We start from the raw sequence: 16,544 nt of genomic DNA, 5'->3' as shown, positions 1-16,544 counted from the left end.
GCTGCACAACACCACCTTCCCTGTGACTGAGCACAAAGCGGTAAATTTTAGTGAGCATATGTCCTATGGCTGAGTGAACCAGGAAGGCACCCACCCCCTTGAATAGATGAAGAGCGGTACAAGTGTCTTGCCTGGGCAACAGACCATTTAATAGCGCTCCCTCAAAACTGCAGGTGAGAGGAGTGATAGAAAACCAGCACTGAAAAAAGATCCCCTCTCAAATATGACAAGCTGACTCACAGCTTAATAATGATGCTGAGTACCCAATCCGGCATGCTACATTTTTCTTTACACACAATTTCACTACGAAGCTAACACACAGCTCCTAGAAAGTATTAATTAAAATTATCACGGGGTAAAATACATTTCAGCAAGATGAAATGACAGAGCTTCTTGCTCCAATATTAAGGATTATTAGAGCATCAAAGCGACTACCATTCCAGGGGGGCTTCTCCTTTCTTAAAGAAACGAGTAAAACAAAAATTATGCTTAACATGTTAATAAAAAAGTATGATATTCCTAGTCCTGCCAGAGATGTAAAGCTGTGTGATTGCATAAATTGCAATTTGTTAGTTGGTTCTGAAAAAAGAATTAATTCTATTTGACTAGGAATTGACGCTGGATATAATATGAGGTCAGTATATTACTGTATCAGCCACAAAAAGGACAAGGAAAAAAAGGGAAAACACAACTATGAGACAATATTTTCTGCTTTTCCATCTTCCCAGGAGGGCAGATGTTATCGGGGTCAGGGAGAAAGAGAGAGATGCATTCGATTTTTCTGAGAAAAAACAGTAAAGGCAATAACTTCCATGTCTTCAAGTAAAGCGTACTGCAAGTAATTTAGATTGAAGAACCACCTTTTGCTGCTTGCTGGGGTTGATGCACAAGGAGGTCAACTCAGTCCTCAGACCTCAGTGACCTTTTAATACATTACTACTAATAATTTACTGTATCATACACAGACCAGAAGAAATGCCTTTTCTAAGCATCTGTGAAGAAATGGAAAAGGAATAGAAAGCATTACAAAAGGCAGAACAAATACCTATTAGAAGTCTGGTTCTCATTCATCTTGATACCAATCTAAATCAATCCATTGCAGCCTATGTACTAGATACAATCACACTGGGATGTGTACTTTGGATCTAGTTCTTTGCTCACCCAATCATTCAAAGCTCCTCTTGCCTTAAATGAAAGAGAAGTGATTCTAGAGTGGATGAGTGAGCAGTGACCAACTACACAGAGCTACTTGAAATAAAGAATTGAGCAGAAGCAAATGAAACCCTACATGCCCAGTGAAATATCTGACTTTATGGATGATCAGACTCAGCTCCTCTTTCCTGGGAAAAGGGCACTGCAGCACTCACTCTCAAGAAGTAGGATGCAGTTTTCATTGTACCCTACTAACCTATTCAGATGGTTTATAAAAAGAATTAAAAGACAAAAAAAAGAAAAAACATGTTTAGCCTCATTTAGCCCTAAGAGCTCATGGAAACTGAGGGGAAGAAAAGGGGTAAAAAGAGAGGGGGCAGGTCTCTATTCGGAATTTAATTTTGCCATTTAGTTATTCGAGCTTTTACTGGTAGAGAACACCACCAAGTAATAATACTGCTGACTGAAAGTTCTGCCTCCTGAAGAGATGAAGAAATGCATTTGTTACGGGTGTGCTCAAGCCTTTGACCAAACTGATGGTGGTTTGGTGCAGGATCTGGAGGAGAAGTCTTGAGCCATAGCTGGGCCATGAAGTGCTCTAGTTTCAATCTGTTCTCTGAAAACCCACAACAGAGCAGTGACACAGTAAGAATTGATGCATAGGAGCTTGGAACACTGATCATGCGGTTAACATACGAATAAAACTCATTTATCAAGAAACAAAGAAAATTATGAGTACAAGGAGTCTCCTGCATACCTTTCCCCATCACATGTAACTTGACTACAAGCCAACCACTTTATTCCATTAATATGACAGCCTAAGGGAGCCTTCTGTGAGCCTTCACCACCACACAGCCACCAGCACCATGGCTGCATGGTGGTGATGTCCTCTTGAGCTGGGACATCTCTCAAGTTTTCTCCTTTGGGCACAGAGAATTTTTACTAATGGCAGATCTTTGGTGAGAGACCGATATTGCGCATAACCTAGTAGTATGGGAAGTCTGATTTTGGCTTGGTAACTTTGCTTGCATGATGAATTGATACTTATGAAGCGTAACTAATCTGCCTAGCTACTCAATATTAATTGTATATACTTTGTACATATACGATACAGTGACACCTAAATTCCTGTCTGAGAAAGAGTTTAGAAAGTGAGGGGAGGGTCTTCCTTACCCTTTGTCCTGGTCTCCCTGTGAATCGTTCTAACTCAAGTTTAACCACATTTTCCTTTGTATGTTCCTTCCATGCAGTAATTAATAGAGTGAACCTTGCCAACAAATCTTGTTAAACCACTGTCACATTTAGCATTGAATTTTGTTAACTCACTCTTTCATATCGATAAAGTATATTGCTTCTCCTCTGTTTTGAGTGAGATATAGAAATGCTCATTTTCATGACAAACTGGTGCAGTTGGCAGCATCCTAAATCAGGATTCACGACAGTATTATGTGAATGTTTGAATAATTGCAAACTGAAGTTTATGGCAAGCAACTTCTCTTTGGTCAATATTGTGTTGTGCTGAGGCTTAAAGAATTATACGAAGATGTATCACACATATGCCCCCTTCCCATCTCTCATCTGACAATTAACAAAGTGAACTGAGAAGTGAACAAAAATGTTTCTTACAACAGAATGTAAAGGAAACAACTCAAAATAGAGTTGTTTGTACTTGTCATGAGAAACTAGAGATAAAAAAAGCTTAATAATATGTGCAGCTTGGGTGTAGGTTATTAACGCTGAAACTGTGGTTTCAGCAAACAATACAGCCACCAAATGTAAGGTTCCAAATTCTTCAGTAAATCAACAGCATCTGCTGTCTTTTCATTCTATTTTTATCTGTTTGATCTTCTATAAATTTCTCCCTTTGTTCTTAAGATAGAATAGTAAATCAGGAAACTTTTGAAGATGTTTTCCCGCAGTAATAAAGCTGAAATGCCTTCAAAAAAGTGGGGATTCAGATGTAGAATTCCTGTTGGAGTGCTTATTGTCCTCACTGTTGAAATACCAAATGCTGAGTAATGTTTCAGGTAGACTCCTCAACACCGAGATCCAACCTGCCATTCAGCTTGAGAGTTAACAAGTTCTACAAGGAATACGAAAAATAACTTGTGAGAATATCAGCCTACAATTATACAATTAACGATCATAGGATTATGAACTACCACAGCACACAGCCTTTCCTCTCCCCCTTGGCAGATTTCCTGGGGTATATGACTTGAAGTACTCTGAAATTGTACATAGCTCCAAGTGTGACAGATGAGATGTATGCAGATCTTTTCCAACATTGTGGATGGGTGTTTTCCCTTTATCTCTATCCATTGTCTGCTGCAGCCACCACTCTCTCCCCGTACACCACTCTCTTACATAAAGCCTATGCCTTCCTTCAGAATCTCACAACGTCTAGAAATATGACGAGTGAAGAGCAACTTGCTTTTCCATTGTGGCTTTTGTTTGTGCCTGATTAGAGGAAACACTAAGCCCTTTCAGCTGCACCTGTCTACAGCTTTACAAGAAAATTGAAAAGAAACCCCAACTGAGTTACGCTGTGCTGAGCAATAAGTCACCTACATTTCCTGTCTGAAATGAGATCAGCTCCCCTCTGACACTTGGTGCTATCCATCACAGTTCACCACAGTAGTCAGAATTACTCTATACTATTACAAATTAGCAATACAAATGGTTAGGAAGTCAGAAAAAAAAAAAGTCAGGGAAAAATCGTCAGAACGCAAATGCAGTACATCTCGTAGTTTTATTTTAAGGCATTTAGAAAATGAAGAATTCCCCCTGGTTTCTGGCATGATATGCTGTCCAGTGGGGTTGCCTCTTTCTCACATCATACAGTCTGAGTTTACAAGTATAAGAATGCTAATAATAATCAAGAAAAGTAAATGGTTGCATTTAGGAGTATTGTACAGTCTCTGAATTGTAGCTTTAAAAAAAAGGCCAACTATTCCTAGTCGTGTGCTACATTGTTTTGAACGCTGTATGACTGTCAGATCATGTAGAGACTGTGAAGACACATCGCCAGTGTCATGGGGACATTTCTCCTCAGAAGAAAACTTACCTCCACCTCTGAGTTCTCCTCCCAGGTCTCCAGTGGAATGTAGTTTCAACCACAAATATTTAACTTTATATTTGATTTAAATAAAATCCAAACAACAACATTTTTTTACTAAAGTGTTCAGATTAATTTGGAATTTAGTAAGATTGTCCTTCTTAGTTCCCAAGTGACAGCAGACTCTGGGAATAGCTTAATATTGACAAAGAATATGTGAATAAAACAGATGCTGAAAATAGTCAGACTGCTAAAGCAGAAATTTCCTGTACAGTCTGGAAAATGCCTCCATCATTAGGGGTTCTTAAGGAAAAAGCATAATATTGGTTGGTGGTTCCATATACTGGAATTGTCATCAACACCACTGCATGGATATTAACACTATTACCAGTTCTTGAAGGTATGGAAAGATTGTGCTGTGTACATAAAGATTGTTACATGCAACTATGCAGCTATGGCAACATGTATATAAGAACACTCAGTGTTCTCTCTTTCTGTATTTTTTCTGTAATTCAGAACTGGAGCCACAGCACAGAACTCCAGTCTTGTATTCCAGTAGCAGTTGCAGGTTTCACTGACATTTGTATAGGACTTCCAGAAATCAAAGAAATCATGAGTATAGACATAAAATCAGATGCTTTCCAGGAAACCTGACAACAGTGCCTCATTTTTTCAGCTTTTTTCTTGTCTATTCAGTAAAAGTCTTATATAGTGCTAATTTAGTTCTTGAATGGTTCTGTACTTCTCTTTCTCCAGGCTTGAAATGTATAAAATGAACCTTGGAAGAATAGAAGGAAGGTTATAGCAAGGAGCTGTTGTGGCAAAATACCACTAGAGAAATAAAAAGATGTTTTTCTTCTTGTGTTACTGTCACTTACATATTGCCTGCTCTTCTTGATGGGCTAATGGTGTTCTGCTTCTCAGCCTCAGGGTCATCATTAATGCATGTTGTCCTCATACTACCTTCTCAAAATTACCAAATCCTCTCTCAACCTTCCAGTAAGCAAACTTTCTGCAGGCAAAGCCCAGTCCCAGTGGAACTGAGATCTCGTATAGAATAAGGAGTGCTGCGTATCAGGAAGGCTGTTTATAAGGTTGGGTGCAGTTTTATGGCATACTGACTACCTCTCGTTTACTTTGGCAAGAAAGATATGGGCAGAGGTCATCTTTATGTAGAGGATTCCCTTGCTACCTGAATCTTCCGACTTGCTCAAATACAGAGTGACAGAGGGTCACAGACGTTGCTTTCAGCTGCTGCTCTGGAAGCTTCAGAGAACAATTTCCTTCTTCCCTTCTAACCACTGTGCTCCTCAGGAGCAGCTGAAGCTTCAGAGGCATTTCCTCACCTGAGCTAGACAGACCTTTCCACTGGAAGATAATCTCAGACAGAACAATGATTTCTGAAGACTCTTTTGAACCCCTAAAACGATAACTTCTTCCTAACTACAATTCCCAGAACATACAGCTTCTTCAAAGCACCTTCCTCACCTCCTCGGTCTGCATAGCAGCCTTAGAGAAACACCAATTTGCGCTTCCTTGTTGCTGCATTAGCACAGGGCAGTCTGGACACACATCTCCATCACAGCTGGCTGGGAAATGCAGCAAATAAATGTGTCAGCTCTCCCTGCCCGCTGCTCCTGGGTATGCTTGAGCAAGGCCTGAAGGGAAAAGGGCAGGCAGTCTGTAGGGGTCTGATTTATAGCAACAGAGCTTTCTTGCACAGGACACCACTGACATGATCAGATTGCTAAGGAAACTGGTTTCTCATTCCTTCCAATGGCTGATACTTCCTTTAGTATGTATCTGTATAAACCTTTCCAAATCCTAGATATCAAAGTGCAAAGCAGTCCAAAGCAAACTTGAAGGGAGCAGTAGAGATGAAGAAGAGAAATCCATCTGTGTCCTCTCCTTTTTATCCAGCACCCCACCCACCCTCAGGCTGAAGATGACCCGATTCTGGCAAAGAAACTCAAGCCCAGGCAAAAAGCCCCTCCACAACGTCCAGCTCCAGAAGCAGTTGCTAGGATGGGAGCACAGCAGTTTTATTTACTTCTGCGACCTACTCTGGTAGCTCCAGAAGATGTGAAGTAACATATCAGATACGGTTTGACTCAAAGGCACAAGTGGCTGATGAACAATATTTTTCTTTTTTTTTAAATAACAGCATTTACCTTTTCCTGCTGAGAAAAATTTATAAAATAGATTGACTTAAAGGTCTTTGGCTTTCTTTCAGTCTGTAACTAGTATTGATCCACACCTCTCCAACATCAGGTGCCATTGCCAGCTAAGAGAATGGTGTCTGGGATTGCTGCAATCCTTCAAAGCCCAGGTAGTGACTGCACTTACGTGTTAATGTTGCTAAGAAAAGAGACTGACTTCACCATCAGTTTCCCTTTATTCTCTTCCTCCATTTCTTTGGCACATATGTCGTTGCCTCCCAGTTAAGCAAGAGGGAAACGTGATGCAATGAAGAGATTTCTTTAGCTTTGAAGGGTTTCAGAGAGGCATAGCTACACATGTGAAAATGTACTACAGAAAAAGGATAATGATTAGACATAAAATGCCTGTTAATCTACAAGGCATACCCCGCCAGTAATTGTGACAGGTTTATTGCTGAGTTTAAGCCCAAGAAGTCAAGCAATTTGGAATGAATGATTTTCCTTCATTATAAAATGGCAGACATCCAGCCCAATAAGGAAATCCTGTTTCACTTGGACTGAGGTTATGAAAGTTCTTGGAGCTGCTTCCCTGTTAATAGGTAGAATCAAAGGCATCACAACCTGATTTAGTGAATGATCTCCATCCATCCCACAGGGAACTTTCTATGCTGTGCTATCTTTCCTGCACTTGCAGAAAGATTAGAAAAGAAAGCACAGACACAGAAGGGCAAATACAGTTCAATAGAACAGCTGACATGAAATCAGTTTCTGGGCTGGAAGAGTGCAAACCAAATGCAGGAACACTTCCAACCCTTCCAGCCCTACAGTCAGCAGGTACACAGGCTGGCAGGCACTGTAACACCTGTAAGAGCTCCTGGAGCTAAGCCTATTTCTCTTAGGCACAGTGAAAGAAGGGGACAAGGGAGTACATGACAGCTGAGGCGCTGGCAGGTGTGTACCGGCAGAGGCAAGGGGAGCATCTGCTACTGCATATCACTGGGGACATCATTTACTTACAGTACAGCACCACTGCTCACCTCCTGCCCACACACCGAGAGCCGTCATCAAGCTTCTGTCTTTCCCCACTTTCATTGCTGGAGCCTCTTTCTTCCCTCAGGCCTCTCAGAAACACACCGAAAAACACAGCAGCTGAAGAGACTCCCTTTCCCACAGGTCTGCCCTCCCTTTTCTTACATCTTTTCACCAGGTCTTCTTTTCACCACACTTGCCCTTGTCCTTAAGGCTCAGAGCTCTGTCTTAATCCTACGTGTCCATTCACACTCTCTACCCCTCCCCACTTTCACCACACAGATGGCAGAGGCGGGTTGTTTATCCCGCCCTCACACATTTGACTTCATGTTGTCCCCTCCACACAAGTATCTTCTGTTACCGTAATCCTCTGCCATTGTTCAAATCTCCCCCCAGAGCCGATACTTGCCTAAATAGTTTGAACATAAATTAAGAGACGGACCAGTAGTGTTGATTCATACTGATTTAACAAGAACAAAGTAAAAATGGCAGGTGGCCACAAAGTGCATTGAACACCCTCGTCCTACGGTTTGCCCTTTGGAGTTCTGAAAGCCACAGTACATACACACGGTATGATACTAGTTGGGTTACAGCCCTTCCATATCTTTGCTCTGTAAGGTCCCTTCCGCTAGAGGGGAGACAGGTCATCATAGATATTATTTACAAAAATTAAAGCAATAAAAGGCAGTGAGGTGGCAGCGGGCAGACAGCTTCTAGTACCTCTTCTAATAGCACCTCTACCTGCTTTGCAGTTTGGGCAAAGTTAGGCAAGGCTCTGTTACTTGCCTCTGATAATTGTACTTTACACTCATACTGGTGCTCTATCTGCCTACAGATTTACTGGTCTACCGGAATCTAACTCATCTTTCTGTGAAGCATTTTCATTACCCGCAGTCTGATGAGCAGTAAAGAACAAAATTCAACTCCATATTACTGTTATTTATGCTACAATTCCTTCTGTCACAGCTACTTTATCTAGATTTGCAACCACCATACAGTAGAGATGTGCTCGGCGGATGCCCCCACCCAGCTATCACAAGCATAAACAAAGCTGTTCAGTGCTCTGAGTCACAGCATCAGCCCACTGCTCTTTTGGGCTGATGTCATCGCATCTGCACTTCCCTGGCTATCTGAGCAGTCTGCCTCTTTCTGACAATAACAACTAATGGAGGGAGAAACTGGGATTTACAGATCTTGAAGAGGAGGCGAAGATGGCCTTGTTACGTTGGATGTGCTCTCTATCGGTGTACCTAATCCAGAACAGGGCTGGTGAAGCCCAATGTCTATTATTTTATTAAAACAAGCATAGGCAGAGGATATTTAGTGGTACTGGTATTAAATACTGCTAATTGCTAATGTAGCAGCATCACTAATCCCTAATCATGTTTCTGAGTGAGAAAGAGTTGACCCAAGACCCCATTTGTCTTCCTTGCTCCTGTGATTAAAGTCTACCAAATACTGAATGCCAAAGCTTATGACTGTTTGAGATGTCCTAATGCTCTAATTTAATCAGTTTAAGGACTTGGGAATAAGAGAGGTATGTTATCAGTGAAAGAAAAGCATGAATAGTTAAAAGCTTCCCAGAAACTCTTAACCTCCAAACCTGCTCTTAGCCTGTGAACTTCATGTGGCTCTAAGCTGGGAGCCCTGTCTCGCCCATAACATGAAACACGCTTAGTGATGAATGTGATTTGTAAAACATCGTTTGTAGGGGATATCTGAGAGTTGAGTCTTACCTTTGATACCCAGCCATCAGTTCGATCCAATATCTACTAGCACTCTTCTCACCAGCATTAGTAGAGACTGGATCATGCCTCATAACAGGGTCTCTTAGCTTTGAAGATTTATCTTCATTAATAAATCACTGACTGATGCTATGTTGAATGAATAGTGGCCAGCACCAGCACATTCACCTGCACTTCTACTAGACAGTTTAAGGAAAACACTCTGGGTCTGTCTTTGTTTGAAATTTCTATTCCTGCCCCATGACACTCTCCACTGACTCCCCTTATTAAACACAGACAATCTCTAAAAAGAGAACTGCTCGGTGGGTTTTTTTTTTGGGGGGAGGGGAGGGACTGGGGGGAAAGGTTGAGGTGGGGTGTAAATGTGAGAAATCCTATACATAAAATAGCAGTTTCTATGCTAAATGAACACGGTATGGTTTTATTACTTACTTGGGTTTGCAATGCCTATCATAAGCACTTTGCTGCCTGTAAATATGTTCCTTAAGTACAGGAGCATTGAAGTTTTTAGATATATAAACTATCTAAAGTAAAAGAAAATACTACAATTTGTTTCTTGCTGTTCAGCAAATCCTCTAAGCAGTAGTATAGTCCTTTTCCTCTGTAAAAGTATTAAATACAACACAATTAAAATATCTGAAAAAGAGTTGCTGAATTATCCATGCCATGTAATTCCCCTCATAAATATCATATTGAATGCATATTGAGTTTTTTTTGCCTTTTCTACTTTAACTGGAAAGTTGCTCCACAATCTCATTACTTATATTTAATATTAATTATTAACAACTATTAATTAAATGGTATAAATTTTTACTATTAAAATATCTACATTTCTAGACAACAGTCATTCATGGCCAGTTTCTAATTATTTACTCTTGCATCAGTTTTTGCCTTCGGTTTGAATGCCTCTTGCTGCCTTGTTTCTCTCCCTGTTGTTCTAGGAACCACTACCGCACCTCCTCCCTAGCTTTGTTTTTGCGAAGGTTTAGTGAGTTACACTCTTGCACAGCCTCAGTTTATTTTGGTGGTTTTGTTTGGTTTGGTGGAGCTTTTTGGTTTTGTTTTTTTGTTTATTTTTGGTGAGTTTTTTTGATCTGTACCAGAAATACCTTGGAAGAAACCACCAGAAGAAACACATGTATTTTTCATCCAAGAGTTTGATCTGTTTTCTGCTATGAATTTCAACACAATTTCCATGTTCTGTTGCACACTTTCTATACTGAAAACTATTCCTGGACACTTGTCAGCAGAAATTCCATAGGCAGTATCTTATTCATACAGCCCAACCCATTACTGAAGAAGTTAGCGAGCAAACAAAATTTTAAGAACTTCAGTACGAATTCTAGCTCCAGCATTTTCCAATACTAACCTATTTTGAACATTAGCGCCTTTTCCACTTATCTGTATGTCTCTAATAATTTTCTATGCTTTTCCCTTCTTAAAGCCCTACAGACTCTTATGGCACTTACTCAGCTTTCTGCCTACATCCTCCCTACCCTACTATTTTCTCTAGATCTCCATCCTGGCTCATTAAATTTTGTGTTACTTCTGCCTTTGCCTCTCTTTTGTCTCTGGTCACATGCCTGGCACAATCACTTTCCTTGCCCTTCATACTGCTGTATCCTCGTCCGTATAAATTTTATTTTCCCAGTCTTCCAACTATATATAACTTCCCTGTCGTTGTCTGTCCTTCATACTTCTGCTTGCATTTTGTAGGTCTCACATGCTCTATACCCTGACCACATTCCTTCACTCTAATATTCCTCTTTGACAGACCTGATCCTTGACAGCAGTTATGCCCAAACTTTGGCCCAGGCTGTCAGACGGGGCCCTGCTGGCACCAGGCTCGCCCAAGCAGTCCAGCTGTCCATGGGAGAATGGACCAACTCCCCAACCAAGCAGGCAAACTGAAGCCACCAGTCAGCTGATCCCCACCTAGTGCACAACAAACCAAGAGGGCATCGAGAAAGCCCATATAATTTCCCTCCTGGATCCTGTTCCTTTTTCATACACCCGAGGAACCACCTTGTTACTCCCTGGACTGTGCTGTGACGTTGGTCAACAGCTTACTGGGCCAGGAGGGTTAGTTCCCCTACTCTATTGTGACTTCTGCCATACAGCTCCCGTTATCAACCCCCTCCCATTTCTATACTTCATTTTCTGCCTCTCCGGTTTGTCAGATCTCCTTTACATATTGTCGGACTCTCACTTACGCAGTGAAGGCACAGTTGCTTTATTCACCCGTACACCTGCACTTCACGTTCACTGGAAACAACTGCACATTGAGGACAACTCAACAGGGACACCACTCCTGCCATATGTTAAAGTTACAGGCAAAAGCATTCATCTCAGACTCCCTTTTTGTAAGATTAGAACTACAAAAACCAGCAGCTCTTTTTGGTTAAAACAGAAGCTTTCAAAGGTGATAACTAGAATTCAGGTTCATTTTAGCAACCCAGGGAAACCCCTGTTTTACCATGTAGCACCAGAACAAGGGACATCAGGTCAGAACCCTCGACTGGCAAGAGCAACATGCTTTTCCACATTTTTTGGGGAAAAAGTGTTTCAAAGTGATGATTAAGCAAACTAAGATTTCACACTTACCCTTGCAGTGAAGTCCACAGCAGCACCCCGGTTTAACAGCAATGTAGCTACGTTGATATTTCCATAGTGAGCAGCTATGTGGAGGGGAGTGAACCCACTCTGGAAAAACAGAACAAAACCAACAGATACGTATTTTTTGATATCTCATTGGTACTTCAAAATTGGTATCACATCACTGACAAAAGCTAGTAAGAGCAGTCTGCTGCAAGTCACCATTCCAATTCTTTACTAGTTTTCACTCACTGGCATTTATTTATAGACTCTCAGAGAGCCTAAATAAAATCATATTGCTATGCAGGAGGGAAAGAAATTAACATAATTATTCTAGAAGACCAGAAGTAGGATAAAACTTTCAGTTATTGCAGAAAACCATCAGCAAAACATTTGAGTATTAAAGCAATGATCTGGTTTTTATAAGAAATTAATTTCTAACTCAAAATAGCTGGTTGTTATTGGTATTGTTAGTCTTGCAAGTTAAATCTCTTAGAGATTCTTTGCAGGAGTTCAGATACAAGTCATTTAATGGTACTTGCTAACTGTTTTTTAAGAATTCAAAGTAGATGCAAATGAAAACAACATCAAAGACAATTTTAAATTATTAATTCTGATTTTTTTTTTCCATGAGTTAGTACCATAAAGATCAGTCTCCCACTGTGGGCAATCACACTGGGTTATGTTCAGACACCATGAGTTAACACCCTAATTAGAAGATGCCTCACTGATAAAATTACTTCAGCAACTTATTTTCATATTTAAGTAGTTTTACTTCTTTTTAAAATAATGCTAAAACATGCAGCAATTCCATCAGTCCTGCAAAGTATGAAACCTTATGGGAACTAGATGCATTTCTAAATTGTTAGCAAGCCATGCTAGCTGCCACTGCCTTGCTTCGGGAGTTTTGCAGATATAAAACCACTCTCAGATCATTCTGTTTGCTGACACCATCAAGGTAAGTGTCATGCAGAAGCCTAAAATCAGATCTGGATGCGCAACGTCACAGGGTTGTCTGCAGCTCTTGACACATCTGATAAACATATGCTCCATAAGAATCCCTGAAAACTCCATCTGACTTAATATAGCTCTTTTATGACGGCAGTCAGTTTCCAAGAATGCTTCCTCTTACTTGGAAACCCTAGTTTCAGCTGCAGAAAGCCCTGGTATCTGAACTACAGTCTTCTCTAGCACATGCTACTTCATTTAATCTAAAGCAGGAATCTATCCTATAAAAGGCAATGCAAAAAGGGGGAGGAAGAAATGATGCAGCAGCACTAAGTCATGGAGGAGTGATGATGCATATATATATTTATATATACCTCTGTTGTTCTATTCACCATCATCTAGGTTAACACATTTGGAAGCAAAGAGGGGGAAAAAATGAACGGTTAGTTCACCACCGGTGATATGGATGCAAAAAGCTTCATGAGTGCTACGTGGCATGGCAGCTCAGATGACAGCACAATCGGCACACAGAGGGAGCTCGACTGAATGGAAGCTGAATGATCGAGTATTTTGTATGTTAATTGTTACACGTTTAACAAAGTTCTTAAAGTAGCGATTGCACAAACAACTAATCAAATGACTCAATTGTACAATACCTATAGCACACCACTGCAGGAGTGGCTTTCATTCTCAAGAGAATAATTTAATAACATTTTGCTTATTATTTTCCATTTGCAAAGATTCTACAGGATAAATTAACCCTGATTTAAACTGAAAGGGGATGGGAGAGAAAGAGGCAGAGGAAGCAAATGAAACATCATTCTTCTAAAACACACTACAGGAGAAAGTTGTGTGTGACTCTGCAGCAAAACACACTTGGAGAGATCTTCTCTGGATGTAATACATGTGCTCAGCACCTAACAACATCAAATTTTGTTTCTCTTTACAACTGACCTTTGACTCCACATCAGCATTGTGGTCGTTCTGCAGGAGCAGAGCCGCTGCCTTTGTATCATCCTTGCGAGCAGCGATGTGAAGGGCAGGAAGACGGACTTTTCCCTTCGTATCATTTTCAAGCAGCAGTGAAACCACCTGGTCATGACCTTGCTGCAAGGCTACCGCCAAAGGCGTGAAACCATCCTGCAACATACAACGAGGATTCTCAACACATGTTCCAAGCTTTCCAGAGGATGGAAGGGAAAGGGAAGAGATCTCAGCTTTAGTAACAGTACTGAACTCTCAAATTCAAACATGAAGTGTAACACGGTACAATTAAAAGTAACCTGCAATGCACTGAAATTGGGGTAACGTGTTGGTGAACTAGATCCCAAATGCTCAAAACACCTTTTTGGCACTCCAGACATAAACATAAAATTGGAAGACATAAGCAAACAAAATCAACTGCGACCTGAGAAAAGAAGTGTGAAATTACTCACAAATTAACAGTCACATAAATATGTGTATAATAAAGGGTATAATGATAGAAAAAGTTATAAAAAGCTGAAATATTAAAATTACAGCTGTTAATGATGTCTCCACAGCAAATTACAATCCACTCCCCCTACATCTACAGGTTATAATCTGTTTTCTAAGAAAAAACCCTGATAACACTTCAGCACTATCCTCTGAGATAGTTTATAATACGTGAATTTAAAATCTAATAATATTTAAATAGCAATACCACATTCTGCCAATACATCAATTATTTTACTCCCACTTCCATTTATGAAAATTTATATGGATGCGATGGACAATCTTCTTACAAACAGAAACTATTTCATTTCAGACTAGCAAACAGCCAACCAAAGTAGTGCAGAATAAGAAACCTGAAAGCCAGAAGACTTTTGTATAGTATATTTTAGAGTGGATTCCCTGACCACATAAAAATACAGTCTGAGATTTTTTATACTTTTATTTTTTATGGATTCTTAGGAAACGAATGAAAGAGTTGTCATTTAGATACCACTCCTTCCCAAACATGTAAGTGGCATTCCAGTCCAGGAACACACTCAGCTTTGCCCAAGATAGTACCCATAAATCACTCAAAAAATTGCAAACGCACATTAATCCACTCGGGATATTTATTTATTGCATTTGACTCTCAATCAATATATCCAAAATGTATACTAAGGAACCTTACTATAGTTTAGTAGGTAAACATATTTCACTTTTCAACTACTTCTGTCATAGTAAAGATGTGTAAGCACGAAAGAAATGTGCAGCAATGACACAGAGGAATGTAGATCCTCAGATTACATCAAAAAGGCAGAGTTCAAGTTCTAACTTTTTAACTTTTGGAACTAAAAAGTGATGTTTTCAATGTGGAGTTTCTCTTTCTCACTTAAAGACTAACTCAATTTAGGAGGAGAAAAAGGAGGATCTCTAAATAAGAGCATTTTTTTCAAAATTTTGGAGGGAGAAAAAAAAAGAAAAATATCACTGAAATTATTTGGGTCCCAACAAGCTGGGTTTTTTTTTTTTCTCATAAATTTTTTAAACTAATTTAACCACAGCCTTCCCTTTTGCCTCTGGTCACCATCCTCCAGTAATGCAGCAGGGCTCTGGGCTGTGAGCAGCTCCTGGAGTGAAACAACTGCGGAGCCTCAGGTTGTGGGCAGGGTGCGAAAAATCCTGTGAAGCTCTGAAGGCCAAAAAACTCCATGAGCATCCCCACAAGAGGGCTCTGGCGATATAGCTACTCTGTACCTGCAGAAATGAAGGTGAAACCTGACTGTGACAGCTCGCTCCTTAGTGACGTAGAGATGTTGGCTTCCTGGTCAATTTATACAGCCCACAGAATGGCATAATCAGCCCCTTCACAAAGGAAAGTTGTTTAGCTCTCTACAAACGTCCTTTCTCACTAGGCCTTCTTCAATAATATAAAAATAATCCTAGGAATGTATTTTCTCCTTTCCTTAGGGAAAGGGAGCAGAGAAATGAGAGGGAACACTTCAACACTAGAACAACTGCCCTCCCCTATAGCCTCTCTGATGAGAGTTGCCCATCATTTCAGTGTGCGCAGAGTTCACGGTACTAAGGCCAAGCAAACTGCGAGCAAGAATATTAGCACCGACAAGAATGCATTTCCACCACATGCTCTCTGAAGATGCCAACTCACAAAAAGCAACTGCGAGCAAGTATTGGGATGTCAGAACTATAATTAGCAACTGCACTTCAAAACATAAGGCAAAGCCCACTACAGAAAACAAAATAAAACCCAAAAAACTAAACACGATTTAAAAAAAAAAGCTAGTTCTATTGTCTATTTAGATTAAAATGCATTTGTTTAAGAGTTTTAATTTTAATGAATATTTAGCTAAGTGGCAATCATTTAATAGCAAAGGCTTTTGCACTTAAAAAGATAAAGATAAATCAGATTTATATGAAAACTTGGACCAGGAGAAAATAAAAAAGCGCCCATAAGCATCTATCATAAACAAGTAAGGCAATAAAGGCAACATTGTTTTGTGGTCTGGTAGCTTCAAAGGAATTCCCCATGGGTAAAATTAGATTGCACCTTATCATCAAGCTGAGTTGGAGAAAAGCTCAGCCTAAGCTGACATACAATGCTCAAAGGAAAAGCAAAACTGAAGAAAAAGAACCAAGTACCCATGCACAATTTTAAAAAATTCTATTTTCAGGAAACCACACAGTGGCAAGAGCATTTGCAGAAGTCTGAATCTATTGCACATGTTGGGGGTTCTGTGATTTCTCTGTTTCCAAGTTTTTACAAAGAAATAGAAGTTAGCATTCCAAAAACTACAATTTTCAATTGATTTTCCAGATCTAAAATTTTTCATTTTGGTATTTCTTGGCTTTAATATTTTTGAGTATTCACAGCAAGTGGTTTCAGATGTATAC

At 40.0% G+C, this 16,544-nt stretch overlaps 1 protein-coding gene across 8 annotated transcripts in view; it reads right to left on the bottom strand.

Moving 5' to 3' along the window:
* Positions 1 to 16,544, bottom strand: part of ANK3 (ankyrin 3) — a 368,949-nt gene that overhangs the window by 126,327 nt on the left and 226,078 nt on the right. For 7 of the 8 annotated variants that reach the window (XM_054071749.1, XM_054071756.1, XM_054071755.1 and 4 more), the window contains 3 exons: positions 13,638 to 13,823; positions 13,058 to 13,081; positions 11,745 to 11,843 (listed from right to left, as the gene is read on the bottom strand). In XM_054071749.1, coding sequence (XP_053927724.1) covers positions 11,745 to 11,843; positions 13,058 to 13,081; positions 13,638 to 13,823 — 309 coding nt within the window. The remainder of the gene's footprint in view (positions 1 to 11,744; positions 11,844 to 13,057; positions 13,082 to 13,637; positions 13,824 to 16,544) is intronic. The other variant, XM_054071757.1, reaches the window with a different exon arrangement.

The sequence above is a fragment of the Cuculus canorus genome, chromosome 7 (genome assembly GCF_017976375.1).
Source record: "Cuculus canorus isolate bCucCan1 chromosome 7, bCucCan1.pri, whole genome shotgun sequence".
NCBI classification, from domain to species: Eukaryota; Metazoa; Chordata; class Aves; order Cuculiformes; family Cuculidae; genus Cuculus; species Cuculus canorus.
The sequence above is the reverse complement of the archived record's forward strand: the minus strand, read 5'-3'. Positions and strand labels throughout refer to the sequence as shown.